Consider the following 14,078-nt stretch of genomic DNA (forward strand, 5'->3'; position numbering starts at 1 on the left):
ACCCTTATAACTCCCTAACAAAAAAAAATTTTGTTTCCAAAATTGTGCTGATGTAAAGTAGACATGTGGGAAATGTTATTTATTAACTATTTTTTATGACATATCTCTCTGATTTAAGGGCATAAAAATACAAAGTTTGAAAATTGCAAAATTTTAAAAATTTTCGCCATATTTCCGTTTTTTTCATAAATAATCGCAAGTAATATCGAAGAAATGTTACCACTAACATGAAGTACAATATGTCACGAAAAAACAATCTCAGAATCAGCGGGATCCGTTGAAGCGTTCCAGAGTTATAACCTCATAAAGTGACAGTGGTCAGAATTGCAAAAATTGGCCTGGTCATTAAGTACCAAATTGGCTCTGTCACTAAGGGGTTAAGAAACTTTTTCTGGCTTATTAATTTGCCTTTAGATGGTTTGGCAAACCAAACACACATACTGTAAATTATACTGAATATCTAAAAATTGTTTTACGATGGTAGAATTATACTATAAATATGGAAAAATAATCTGCAAGAATATATGTGTCATTTCTAATTTAATATGATTTTTTAGGGTGAGAGAGGCCCACGTGGATTGAATGGGACTCGTGGAGAAAGTGGCTGTCAAGGACCTAGAGGGCTAAAGGCAAGTGTCCACATATATATTGATAGCGCTGAAGTGTCCTGATAGCGCTTGCTGCGCTTATACACCATCATTACGCCCATAAAGATGCTACATGATTGTTGGAAGCTCTGAGAGTTCGATACACCACATCTACCTGTTTTTTGGACATAGTGAAGTTCGAAAAAGACCCTGGATGGGTCAAAACGTAACCAATCTCTTTACCCATCGCTATTGTCAACAGCATGGTGAATTAATTTTGCAATAAAAATAAGCATCATTTGTATCATATTTGTGAGTTCTGATGATTATCTATATTGACTGTTTGGATCTTCCAGTCCAACCGACCCCTGTATACTAACGCTTTTTCACTACACACTAGACTGTTTACTCATAGCAGGTTTATAATGACGCACAACAACTCGGTATAATTGATAATAGCGTCTCGCAGAATTGGGATTCGTTTTTCAAAAGTAGTTGTTAATGCATATGCTACATGGAATCTGATTTTGTGGTAGAATTAAATGATACACTTTATCAGCAAATAATGAAATAAAGCAATCTACTGTGCGATGTCTGGTAACTATAGTTGATAACATCTAATACTTTGTGCAGTATCTTTAACAATTTGCCTTTTTCTGTTCAGGGTGGAAGAGGTTTTCGAGGAGATCGAGTAAGTTGAAACGAGATTTTTAAAAATGATGTAATAATTTTGAAATTCAGGACATTTGGTTTGATTATATTGGTATATTTTATTGCATTTTTATTTGTTTTGTACGTATCGTTGGCCTACATAGAATTGTAGGGCCAAATAGCAAAGATTAAAATTCTCCCTCCCATTGTGGCGCAAGATTTTTCAGAACATAACAACATTCATCTTGTCTACTCAACAACATTAATAGATAGATTTGCTCAAGAGTAAATACTTCTTTTTGGTTTTTAATTCCGTCAATATGGCCATGTGAAGGCTTATTTTTTGCAGGACGAGTTGTACTTTTGAGCAACACCATTGATTTTACCATGTGGTATACTAGAAAATGAGAAAAAAATTCCAAATGCGTGAAATTGCTAAGAAAGTACAATCCCACACTTGTTTTTTGTTTGGCTTTTTTGCTAGGTTCACAAAATGCGAAAACTGACCTGCCATTAGGATTTTCCAGGCCATTACGAGTTCAAAGACACCAAACATGTCTAGGTTCTTTTTTATCTAAGTGGTGAAAAAAAAATTCAAACTTTGCTAAAAAAGAAAAAAAAGTGCGCCATTTTCCGATACCCGTAGCGTCTCCATTTTTCATCGTCTCGGGTTAGGTGAGGGTTTATTTTTTGCTTGCTGAGCTGACGTTTTTAATGATACTATTTTTATGCAGATACATTCTTTTGATCTCCCGTTATTGCATTTAAATGCAATGTTGCAGCGACCAAAAAAAGTAATTCTGGAGTTTTGACTTTTTTTTATTGCTACGCCATTTAGCGATCAGGTTAATCCTTTTGTATTGATAGATCTGGTGATTCTGAACGTCACGATTCCAAATATGTGTAGGTTTGATTTTTTTTTGTATTGTTTTATTTTGAATGGGGTGAAAGGTGGGTGATTTAAACTTTTATACTTTTTTATTTTTTTTATATTTTTTAAAACATTTTTTTTTTACTTTTGGCATGATTCAATAGTCTCCATGTGAGACTGGAAGCTGGCACAACTCGATCGGCTCTGCTACATAGAGGCTATGCTCAGATCACCTCTATGTAGCAGAATTACAGACTTGCTATGAGCGCCGTCCAATGGGTGGCGCTCACAGCAATCCAGCCTCAACAACCATAGAGGTCTCATCGAGATCTCTGGTTGTCATGCCGACGCACCGATGACCCTCGATCATGTGACGGAGTCGCATTTCCAGCCGGATGGCCGGAAGCGCTTGTTATCTAGTTAATAGGTGTGAGTGGAGAGCGATTCCACCCTCACCTATTGCGGGCACATATCAGCTGTTCAAAACAGCTGACATATCGTGACTTTGAGGTGGGCTCATGTTGTGAATTCTGTGGCTGAATTCACTCCTGTGGTCACAAGTGGTATTGCAGCCTCTGGGCTTCCTCCCTCAGGTGTTTTGGTGAGCTCGTTGGCTGCCTTGCTATTTAACTCCACCTGAGTCTGTCTTCCTTGCTCCTTGTCAATGTTCCAGTGTTGGATCTGAGCTACTGCATCTTTCCTGTGGCCTGCTGCTCTGCTAGATAAGTGTTACTTTGTTTTTGTTTCCGTTTTTTCTGTCCAGCTGTGCTATTCTCTTTTGCTGGAAGCTCTGAGACGCAAAGGGTGCACCGCCGTGCCGTTAGTTCGGCACGGTGGGTCTTTTTGCCCCCCTTTGCGTGGTTCTGCTTTAGGGTTTTTTGTAGACTGCATAGTTCTCTTTGCTATCCTCGCTCTGTCTAGAATATCGGGCCTCACTTTGCTGAATCTATTTCATTCCTACGTTTTGTCTTTTCATCTTGCTAACAGTCATTATATGTGGGGGGCTGCCTATTCCTTTGGGGTATTTCTCTGAGGCAAGTCAGGCTTGTATTTCTATCTTCAGGCTAGTCAGCTCCTGAGGCAGTGCCGAGTTGCATAGGTAGTGTTAGGCGCAATCCACTGCTGCTTTTAGTTGTGTGAGGATAGGTTCAGGTATTGCAGTCTGCAGAGATTCCACGTCTCAGAGCTTGTTCTATTGTTTTTGGGTTATTGCCATATCACTGTATGTGCGCTGATTACTGCACACTGTGTTGCCTGATAGCACAGCATAACAGTACAAGGAGCCTAACCAATGATTCTCAATAGAGGGAAAAAAGAAGTCCTGACATCATTTTTTTTTTTTTTCCCCTAGACATTAGAGTGCTTCAGGACACAGCTGTGGACATGGATATTCAGGCTCTGTGCTCCTCAATGGATAATCTCGTTATAAATGTACAAAAGATTCAAGATACAATTGATCAGAAATCTATGCTAGAACCAAGAATTCCTATTCCTGATTTGTTTTTTGGTGACAGAACTAAGTTCCTGAGCTTCAAAAATAATTGTAAGCTATTTCTGGCCTTGAAACCTCATTCTTCTGGTAATCCTATTCAACAGGTTTTGATTATTATTTCTTTTTTGCGCGGCGACCCACAGGACTGGGCGTTTTCTCTTGCGCCAGGAGGCCCTGCATTGAGTAATGTTGATGCGTTTTTCCAGGCGCTTGGATTGCTTTACGATGAGCCTAATTCAGTGGATCAGGCTGAGAAAAATTTGCTGGCTTTATGCCAGGGTCAGGATGATGTAGAAGTATATTGTCAGAAATTTAGGAAGTGGTCAGTACTCACTCTGTGGAATGAATCTGCACTGGCGGCTTGGTTCAGAAAGGGTCTCTCTGAAGCTCTTAAGGATGTCATGGTGGGATTTCCTATGCCTGCTGGTTTGAATGAGTCTATGTCCTTGGCCATTCAGATCGGTCGTCGCTTGCGCGAGCGTAAATCTGTGCACCATCTGGCGGTATTGTCTGAGAGTAAACCTGAGCCTATGCAGTGCGACAGGACTATGACTAAAGTTGAACGGCAAGAACACAGACGTCTGAACAGGCTGTGTTTCTACTGTGGTGATTCCACTCATGCTATTTCTAATTGTCCTAAGCGCACTAGGCGGTTCGATAGCTCTGCCGTCATTGGTACTGTACAGTCCAAATTCCTTCTGTCCATTACCTTGATATGCTCTTTGTCATCGTTTTCTGTCATGGCGTTTGTGGATTCAGGCGCTGCCCTGAATCTGATGGATTTGGATTATGCTAAACGTTGTGGATTTTTCTTGGAGCCTTTGCGGTGTCCTATTCCGTTGAGAGGAATTGATGCTACACCTTTGGCCAAGAATAAGCCTCAGTACTGGGCCCAGCTGACCATGTGCATGGCTCCTGCACATCAGGAAGTTATTCGCTTTCTGGTACTGCATAATCTGCATGATGTGGTCGTGTTGGGGTTGCCATGGCTACAAACCCATAATCCAGTATTAGATTGGAACTCTATGTCGGTAACCAGCTGGGGTTGTCAGGGAGTACATGGTGATGTTCCATTTTTGTCTATTTCGCCATCCACCCCTTCTGAGGTCCCAGAGTTCTTGTCTGATTATCAGGATGTATTTGAAGAGCCCAAGTCTGATGCCCTACCTCCGCATAGGAATTGTGATTGTGCTATCAATTTGATTCCTGGTAGTAAATTCCCTAAGGGTCGTTTATTTAATTTGTCCGTGCCTGAACACACCGCTATGCGCAGTTATGTGAAAGAATCCCTGGAGAAGGGACATATTCGCCCATCGTCATCACCATTGGGAGCAGGGTTCTTTTTTGTAGCCAAAAAGGATGGTTCGCTAAGACCGTGTATTGATTACCGCCTTCTTAATAAGATCACTGTTAAGTTTCAGTATCCCTTGCCATTGATATCTGACTTGTTTGCTCGGATTAAGGGGGCTAGTTGGTTTACTAAGATTGATCTTCGTGGTGCGTATAATCTGGTGAGAATCAGGCAGGGAGATGAATGGAAAACGGCATTTAATACGCCCGAGGGTCATTTTGAGTATCTGGTGATGCCGTTCGGACTTGCCAATGCTCCATCTGTTTTTCAGTCTTTTATGCATGACATTTTCCGTGAGTATCTGGATAAATTCCTGATTGTTTACTTGGATGACATTTTGATCTTCTCTGATGATTGGGAGTCTCATGTGAAGCAAGTCAGAATGGTTTTCCAGGTACTGCGTGCTAATTCCTTGTTCGTGAAGGGATCAAAGTGTCTCTTCGGTGTGCAGAAAGTTTCATTTTTGGGGTTCATCTTTTCCCCTTCTACTATCGAGATGGATCCGGTTAAGGTCCAGGCCATCCAGGATTGGACTCAGCCTACATCTCTGAAAAGTCTGCAGAAATTCCTGGGCTTTGCTAATTTTTATCGTCGCTTCATCTGTAATTTTTCTAGCATTGCCAGACCATTGACCGATTTGACCAAGAAGGGTGCTGATTTGGTTAATTGGTCTTCTGCTGCCGTGGAAGCTTTTCAGGAGTTGAAGCGTCGTTTTTGCTGTGCCCCTGTGTTGTGTCAACCAGATGTTTCTCTTCCGTTCCAGGTCGAGGTTGATGCTTCTGAGATTGGAGCAGGGGCGGTTTTGTCACAGAGAGGTTCTGGTTGCTCAGTGTTGAAACCATGTGCTTTCTTTTCCAGGAAATTTTCTGCTGCTGAGCGTAATTATGATGTGGGCAACCGAGAGTTGCTGGCCATGAAGTGGGCATTCGAGGAGTGGCGTCATTGGCTTGAGGGAGCTAAGCATCGCGTGGTGGTATTGACTGATCATAAGAATCTTACTTATCTCGAGTCTGCCAAGCGCTTGAATCCTAGACAGGCCCGTTGGTCGTTATTTTTTGCTCGTTTTGATTTTGTGATTTTGTACCTTCCGGGCTCTAAAAATGTGAAGGCGGATGCTCTGTCTAGGAGTTTTGTGCCCGACTCTCCGGGGTTATCTGAGCCGGCGAGTATCCTCAAGGAAGGAGTCATTGTGTCTGCCATCTCTCCTGATTTGCGGAGAGTGTTGCAGAAATTTCAGGCTAATAAACCTGATCGTTGTCCGGCCGAGAAACTGTTCGTCCCTGATAGGTGGACTAGTAAAGTTATCTCTGAACTGCATTGTTCGGTGCTGGCTGGTCATCCAGGAATCTTTGGTACCAGAGAGTTAGTGGCTAGATCCTTCTGGTGGCCATCTCTGTCACGGGATGTGCGTGCTTTTGTGCAGTCCTGTGGGATTTGTGCTAGGGCTAAGCCCTGCTGTTCACGTGCCAGTGGGTTGCTTTTGCCCTTGCCGGTCCCGAAGAGGCCTTGGACACATATTTCGATGGATTTCATTTCTGACCTTCCCGTTTCTCAAAAGATGTCGGTCATTTGGGTGGTCTGTGATCGCTTTTCTAAAATGGTCCATCTGGTGCCCTTGGTTAAATTGCCTTCCTCCTCTGATTTGGTGCCTTTGTTCTTCCAGCATGTGGTTCGTTTGCATGGCATTCCTGAGAATATTGTTTCTGACAGAGGTTCCCAGTTTGTCTCGAGGTTCTGGCGAGCCTTTTGTGGTAGGATGGGCATTGACCTATCTTTTTCCTCGGCCTTCCATCCTCAGACTAATGGCCAGACCGAACGAACCAATCAGACCTTGGAAACATATCTGAGATGTTTTGTTTCTGCTGACCAGGATGATTGGGTGTCATTTTTGCCGTTGGCTGAGTTCGCCCTTAATAATCGGGCCAGCTCGGCTACCTTGGTCTCTCCATTTTTCTGCAATTCTGGGTTCCATCCTCGTTTCTCTTCAGGACAGGTTGAGTCTTCGGACTGTCCTGGTGTGGATTCTGTGGTGGACAGGTTGCAGCAGATCTGGACTCAGGTAGTGGACAATTTGACCTTGTCCCAGGAGAAGGCTCAGCTTTTCGCTAATCGTAGACGCCGTGTGGGTCCCCGACTTCGTGTTGGGGATCTGGTTTGGTTATCTTCTCGTCATATTCCTATGAAGGTTTCCTCTCCTAAATTTAAACCTCGTTTTATTGGTCCGTATAGGATTTCTGAGATTCTCAATCCGGTGTCTTTTCGTCTGACCCTCCCAGACTCCTTTTCCATACATAATGTATTCCATAGGTCGTTGTTGAGAAGATACGTGGCACCTATGGTTCCATCTGTGGAGCCTCCTGCCCCTGTTTTGGTGGAGGGGGAATTGGAGTATATTGTGGAGAAAATTTTGGATTCTCGTGTCTCTAGACGGAAACTCCAGTATCTGGTCAAATGGAAGGGTTATGCTCAGGAGGATAATTCCTGGGTTTTTGCCTCTGATGTCCATGCCCCAGATCTTGTTCGTGCCTTTTATGTGGCTCATCCTGGTCGGCCTGGGGGTTCTGGTGAGGGTTCAGTGACCCCTCCTCAAGGGGGGGGTACTGTTGTGAATTCTGTGGCTGAATTCACTCCTGTGGTCACAAGTGGTATTGCAGCCTCTGGGCTTCCTCCCTCAGGTGTTTTGGTGAGCTCGTTGGCTGCCTTGCTATTTAACTCCACCTGAGTCTGTCTTCCTTGCTCCTTGTCAATGTTCCAGTGTTGGATCTGAGCTACTGCATCTTTCCTGTGGCCTGCTGCTCTGCTAGATAAGTGTTACTTTGTTTTTGTTTCCGTTTTTTCTGTCCAGCTGTGCTATTCTCTTTTGCTGGAAGCTCTGAGACGCAAAGGGTGCACCGCCGTGCCGTTAGTTCGGCACGGTGGGTCTTTTTGCCCCCCTTTGCGTGGTTCTGCTTTAGGGTTTTTTGTAGACTGCATAGTTCTCTTTGCTATCCTCGCTCTGTCTAGAATATCGGGCCTCACTTTGCTGAATCTATTTCATTCCCACGTTTTGTCTTTTCATCTTGCTAACAGTCATTATATGTGGGGGGCTGCCTATTCCTTTGGGGTATTTCTCTGAGGCAAGTCAGGCTTGTATTTCTATCTTCAGGCTAGTCAGCTCCTCAGGCAGTGCCGAGTTGCATAGGTAGTGTTAGGCGCAATCCACTGCTGCTTTTAGTTGTGTGAGGATAGGTTCAGGTATTGCAGTCTGCAGAGATTCCACGTCTCAGAGCTTGTTCTATTGTTTTTGGGTTATTGCCATATCACTGTATGTGCGCTGATGACTGCACACTGTGTTGCCTGATAGCACAGCATAACAGGCTCACCGGCGGAGCCCACATCAAAGCGGGGGATATCGCCATTGGTGTAATAGTACGTCTGATGGCAGTAAGGGGTTAAAGATGAAAATTTAATGGCACAGATTAGTACAAACTATACTCTAAGCACCATGTATTGCTTCACATTTACATATTGAAAAGTTATTACTCTCAATTTGAGTGTCCAATAATTATCTTTATTTGTAATCGGAATGATTTTATTTCACTTCATTCTGTTTTATTATTTTGTAGGGAGATAATGGTGATAATGGTATTGATGGTGTCCCAGGGGAGCAGGTAAAATAAAGTCTTAGAATGTTAACATGACTTCTTTTATGTCATAATAAATTATATTTGTGTTTAAATACTATTTCATTAGTTCATTAATATTATCAATGGTTAATGAGGATAATAAGGTGGCTCGATTTGAACTCAAGGGGAAATATTTGGAGAGTAAGATTCTTTTGAAGTCTGGATACATAATTAAAATGTTTGCTTTGTTGTTCTTTGGAAAAAGGGGTGAGCTGAATATGACAGCAGGAAGAAAATACCCTGTTTTTGTCATCTTCACCTCTTTATAGACTTTCCTTGACTTTAGGAAGCTTTCTTCATAGATCCCTCCTATTACTAATAAAAGCTGTTTGGAATATTATATAACTTATGCAATAATTATAACACGTTTTTTGTTCTTTTTTAGGGAACACGTGGAGATCCTGGTTTACCGGGTGAAACAGGGAGTCAAGGACCAAGGGTATGTAGACAGCTGTAATCTGGGGTGAAACCTGGCAAAAAAGGATCCACTCTTTTGTAGACCCAGCTCAAGCTTTACAATTTTACAATCAATTTTTCAATCAAAGTCAATGCAATCCTCGTTAAAAGCTCTAACGTGCCTGTTCTCCGGAGCAAGAGATGTGTATAGATCAGGGTCCTAAAGGGGGGAACTCTTCTACTAACTTAGCATTTCCTAACAGGGCATTTAAAAATGTGTTCACTAAGCCATAGCTAATAAATGGCTTTCTCTAAAAAATAGTTATTTAGCACACACCTAATTTCAAGTTATACATACTAATGGCCAAGATTTCTGTATTATTCACATTTCTCATCATTGAGCATTCTCTTATAAGACAATTTTGGAATGCCAACAGTACCCACCTGGCACAATCCTCAAAATTCTAGTCTCAGAATTAGATTTGCTACCCAAAACTTAATATTTTGCAACAATTCTGTTTCATAGTCTTCACAATTCTTCAAGTACAAATAACTAATTGCCAAGAATGTTTACAGATTTTAATATTAGAAAGGCAGAATTAATTAACAGGGATCAATACCATCACAAAACTGTCCCTAGCTACCAACATTAACAATTTATACATAGTCCTCATTATAGTTTTTTTTTCCAAATTTTCACAAGGAGACATGCTAATATGTTCAAATCTATTATGTACTTTTATTATACAAAGATGTCATTTTTTTGTGCTTGTGAATACTAGGGCAAAAGAGGTCCCCGTGGAGAACCAGGTGAACGGGGTGAACCCGGGCTTAGAGGTGACACTGTAAGTAATGCAACATTAAATGTTTAATTGTAAAGGGAACCTGTCCGATTAATCTACAGGAAAATTGCATTACAATCCTGTGCATCTGCTTACTGGAGCAGCGACTAAAAAGAGAAAATAAACATACATCCTCCCTGTGGCCGCTTGCTTCGGGCAATACAATGAGCCATTACAGATAGAAGCTGATTTTTCCCTGTAGCCACGGTTCCAATAATTCAGCCTAACATGAATTTACTCCTAGTTACCTGGAGATTAACCTAATATCTGCAGGTAAATAGCAATTTTGGATATGACAGATTCCCTTTAAGTATATAATAATATAGTTTACTGTTTGTTATTATTTCCGCCTTTTCTCTTTTGCTGAATGTGCATAGTAGTAGTAGTAATAATAATAATAATAATAATAATAATAAATAACACACGGTATTTTATCGTGTTAAGTTATTTTAGTGTTTATCATCTATAGTAAGCCTAAAATAAGTTTATGTCTGATAATAGTTCATGAACATTACTAAAGAGAACCTCACCTTTTGGCTAAGAAGTATTACATAGCCCTTCATATTATGTATAATGTTAAATTCAGAGGACAAGACTTATTGGTTATTATTTGATGCAAAGCCATAATTGCATAATGATTAACGTTGAAAAATACACCTGTGGATCGAGATCAACCTTTCTTCGGCTTCACAACTTGACCTAAAATACAAATACAAATTCTATTTCCAGTTCACATATATACATGTAAATTCATTGTATTTCATTTACTGCTAAATGGTTAACTATTAATTAACCCTGACCATTTATTAGATTAATCTCTAACCCATTGTGAAGGCTGCCATTACCACCGATTGTGGTAGGACCTTCTGAAGACCGACTACTCTAACTATATTCATGTTCACAGTTTCTTTTCTTCTTGTCTTTATTCCTGTACCACTCCTCATTGTATGGAAATAACTATTACCAAGCTACTTTGCAAATTTTATAGCCAATTCCATGTTGCGCGATACAAAATATATTTATTGTTTTAGGGCGAACCTGGTATTAACAATAATATTCAAGGTCCAAAAGGAGTTGACGGAAACCCAGGAAGACAGGTAACTAGAATACATTTTTTCAGCATTTTACAGTCGCATAGTTTTTATAATTTATTATAGTATTAATCTAAAATATGAGCAAGTGCATTCACAAACCCGTCACATTGAATAACTTACAAATATTTGTAGTTTCTACTTAATTGCTACCTATGTATAGCAAATGGAAAAGAATATTATAATTAACCTGCTTCCGACAAGGCCAATTTCAATTTTTGCCTTTTTGGGTTTTTTTTGTCTCCTCCTTCCGAGAATAATAATTTTTTTATTTTTCTATCCACACACAAACATATGAGGGCTCGTTTTTTTTTTTGTTTTTTTTTTTAGAAAAGTTGTACTTTTGAATAATGTGAAAGAGGTCCTGGGAATGAGAAGATGAGGGGAAAGAGAAAAACTTGTTGTGTTTTTTTTATAAGATTTTATTGTTTTTTTTAATAAAATTTTGCATTTTACTCAGCAAATAAAATACCATCTGATTCAACATCAGAGATACTTGGTTCTTTGGCTAAAAATCCCTCTTATTTCAAATTGGGTTAAGAATCCTCTGTAGAAAGCGCCGTGAAACATCCTTATTTACTTTTGAATAATGTAATTCATTTTACCAAATAGTATATTCGAAAATAGGAAAAAACTTCCAAGTATGGTGAAATTGCATAAAAAAACACAGTAATTCTCACATTGTTTTTTGGGAATTGCTTTTACGCCATGCATTGTGTGTTAAATATGACCTGCCGTCATGATTCTCCTCACACTATGATTACAACAATAACAAACTTGTCCAGTTTTATTATTTCAATGGTAAAAAAAATAGGAAATTTGTAAACAAAAGTTTTGATTATCTGAGACCCATAACGTTTTCATTTTGTCGTCAATAGAACTTAATTTTTGGAAGGGTGAGCCAACACTTTTATTTATATAATTTTTGGATAGATATGACAATTTTTTTATTCTTTTTACTACATTTTTTGCAGCATTGCGGTGAGAAAAAACCCCAAAATGTTGGCATTTTGAAATTTTTCCTATTTTGCAGTGTTTTCAGATTGGGTTAATTAATTTTATGTTTTGATACATCAGACTTTCAGAGACACAGCAACACCACATATGTGTATTTTATTATTTTTTATATATATATATATATTTATTTCTAATGGGGGTGATTCTGATTTTTATGTTTTTATTTTTTTTCATTTTTTTTATGTTTTACTCTATTCATTAGTCCCTTTAAGGGACTTAAACCTGTGATTGTCTGATTGCTTATACTATATACAGCAATACTAGATTATTGCTTTATATAGAAACAATCACAGTCACCTTTGAAGCCCGACCACAGGCTGGGTATCAGAAGAGCTCCCTAATGACAGGCACAGAGGTTTTAAAAGGCTGTTATGGCAATCCATTTGTGTCCCTCGCTTAGGCTAGGTTCACATTGCGTTAATAGGTGTCCACTAGCGGACTCCGTTACATGGTGCAATTGTTGCAATTAGCGCTATGTAACGGATCCGTTAGCGCACCCATTGACTGCAATGTGCTAACGGATCTCTAGCGCATCGCTAGCGCATGCCATTTTTGGCATGCACTAGCGATGTCCCGTTAGTTTCGGATGGACCGCGGACCCTGCTTGCAGCGTCCGAGGTCCGTTTCTCGCTAGCGCAGATCGGGTATATGCGCTAGCGGGATTGCCAAACGCGATCCCTTTTGGGACATTGCGTTAGCGCAATCCGCTAGCGTATGCGCTAAACGGATTGCCCTAACGCAATGTGAACCTAGCCTTATGTTGTTTTGCTGCCACTGGGCAAGTAGAATGACACTCTCCTACACCGACACGCTGTTAATGTCGCTGTTAAAGTTTGACAGGGGCATTTATTAAGTTAACAGTCGCAGGTAGAGCTATGCTCCACACTTGAGTGTTAAAGGCAGATCCTGACTGTGACACACAGTCATTTTCTGCCGGGTACATACATCGGCTCTTGACTTACAATGCAGTCATGTAACATGTCTACTGTCATGTGTATTTACACTGTATTTTATATAATGTAGTTAATGTGATTTTAGAAAAATAATTCGCAGAAAAGAACATTCAAGCAAAAAAATATAAATCTGTGGACATCAATCACACAGATATTTGTAGTGCACCATGTATTGGTCACGTCCATTGCTTCCTATTACAAATGTACATGGGGGCTTCCTAGACACCATGGGGCTTGCCACATCCTGAAGTGCATTAGAACTGTGACCAGGAATTTGGAAGTATGGCTGCCTCTTTCTGTGACTTTTTGTGACTATTTTTTTTTTTATCTCTATATACTTCTATATTTATGCCCGGGTTTGATCTGTATTTTCAGACAAGTAAAGAAAATATAACATTAAATATATTTGAGAAAAAGCTGATACACAAAGCAAAACAGATCTGCCACCAGATTTTACAATACAAACTGCAGACATTCATAAATCTCTGATTTCTCTTACCTTGTAAAAGTCTCATAATAATAATAATAATAATTTATGAACCCCTACTCCACCCTTGATATTAAAAAGAGCATTTTATAAGTCATGCTCCTCTAGTGGATAGACAAACAAAAAACAACAATAATTAGGAGGATATAAAAAATGTCTAACATAACTAACCCCTCCTATAAAAGATAACCTTTATTAATTAAAAGGAGAAATACTATACAGTTCCCAAAAAATAAAGTGTAAATGGCCATGGTGGTCACAATTGATATCCACTACAAAGCTAAATGAGTACAGGGCAAATAAATGGATTCAAGGGAATAAGGGAACCTTACATATATACTCTCTATATACAATGTAACCTACAGATGGTCTTACTAGACTGCGGTGGTTGGCACCCTAAATAGTTACTCTAGATTGGTGACCCTACTCACCGTTAACTTACCCTAGGAATCCCTAAGGAGGCTTGTTCTCAAATAAACCTCTTATATGAGTGAGATTCCTTGATAAGAGAGAGACAGAAATAGTATCCTTAGAAGTGTACTAGTAAAGTGACTATTTGAAGAAAATCACAGATTAAAGAGAACCTGACTGTCACCTGTTATTAACATGCAGATATAGGGTTAATCTACAATAATTAATAATCAGGTTAATAGCATTGTGAACTTGCTTGGCGCC

General features: G+C 39.8%; 1 protein-coding gene across 1 annotated transcript in view; it reads left to right on the plus strand.

Annotated features, from left to right (window-relative positions):
• LOC138642126 (collagen alpha-4(VI) chain-like) overlaps positions 1 to 14,078 on the plus strand; it is a 303,123-nt gene that overhangs the window by 143,682 nt on the left and 145,363 nt on the right. Inside the window, exons 18-23 of the mRNA XM_069730063.1 lie at positions 558 to 629; positions 1,252 to 1,278; positions 8,558 to 8,602; positions 9,003 to 9,056; positions 9,796 to 9,858; positions 10,887 to 10,952. Coding sequence (XP_069586164.1) covers positions 558 to 629; positions 1,252 to 1,278; positions 8,558 to 8,602; positions 9,003 to 9,056; positions 9,796 to 9,858; positions 10,887 to 10,952 — 327 coding nt within the window. The remainder of the gene's footprint in view (positions 1 to 557; positions 630 to 1,251; positions 1,279 to 8,557; positions 8,603 to 9,002; positions 9,057 to 9,795; positions 9,859 to 10,886; positions 10,953 to 14,078) is intronic.

Source organism: Ranitomeya imitator, chromosome 6 (assembly GCF_032444005.1).
Source record: "Ranitomeya imitator isolate aRanImi1 chromosome 6, aRanImi1.pri, whole genome shotgun sequence".
Taxonomy (NCBI): domain Eukaryota; kingdom Metazoa; phylum Chordata; class Amphibia; order Anura; family Dendrobatidae; genus Ranitomeya; species Ranitomeya imitator.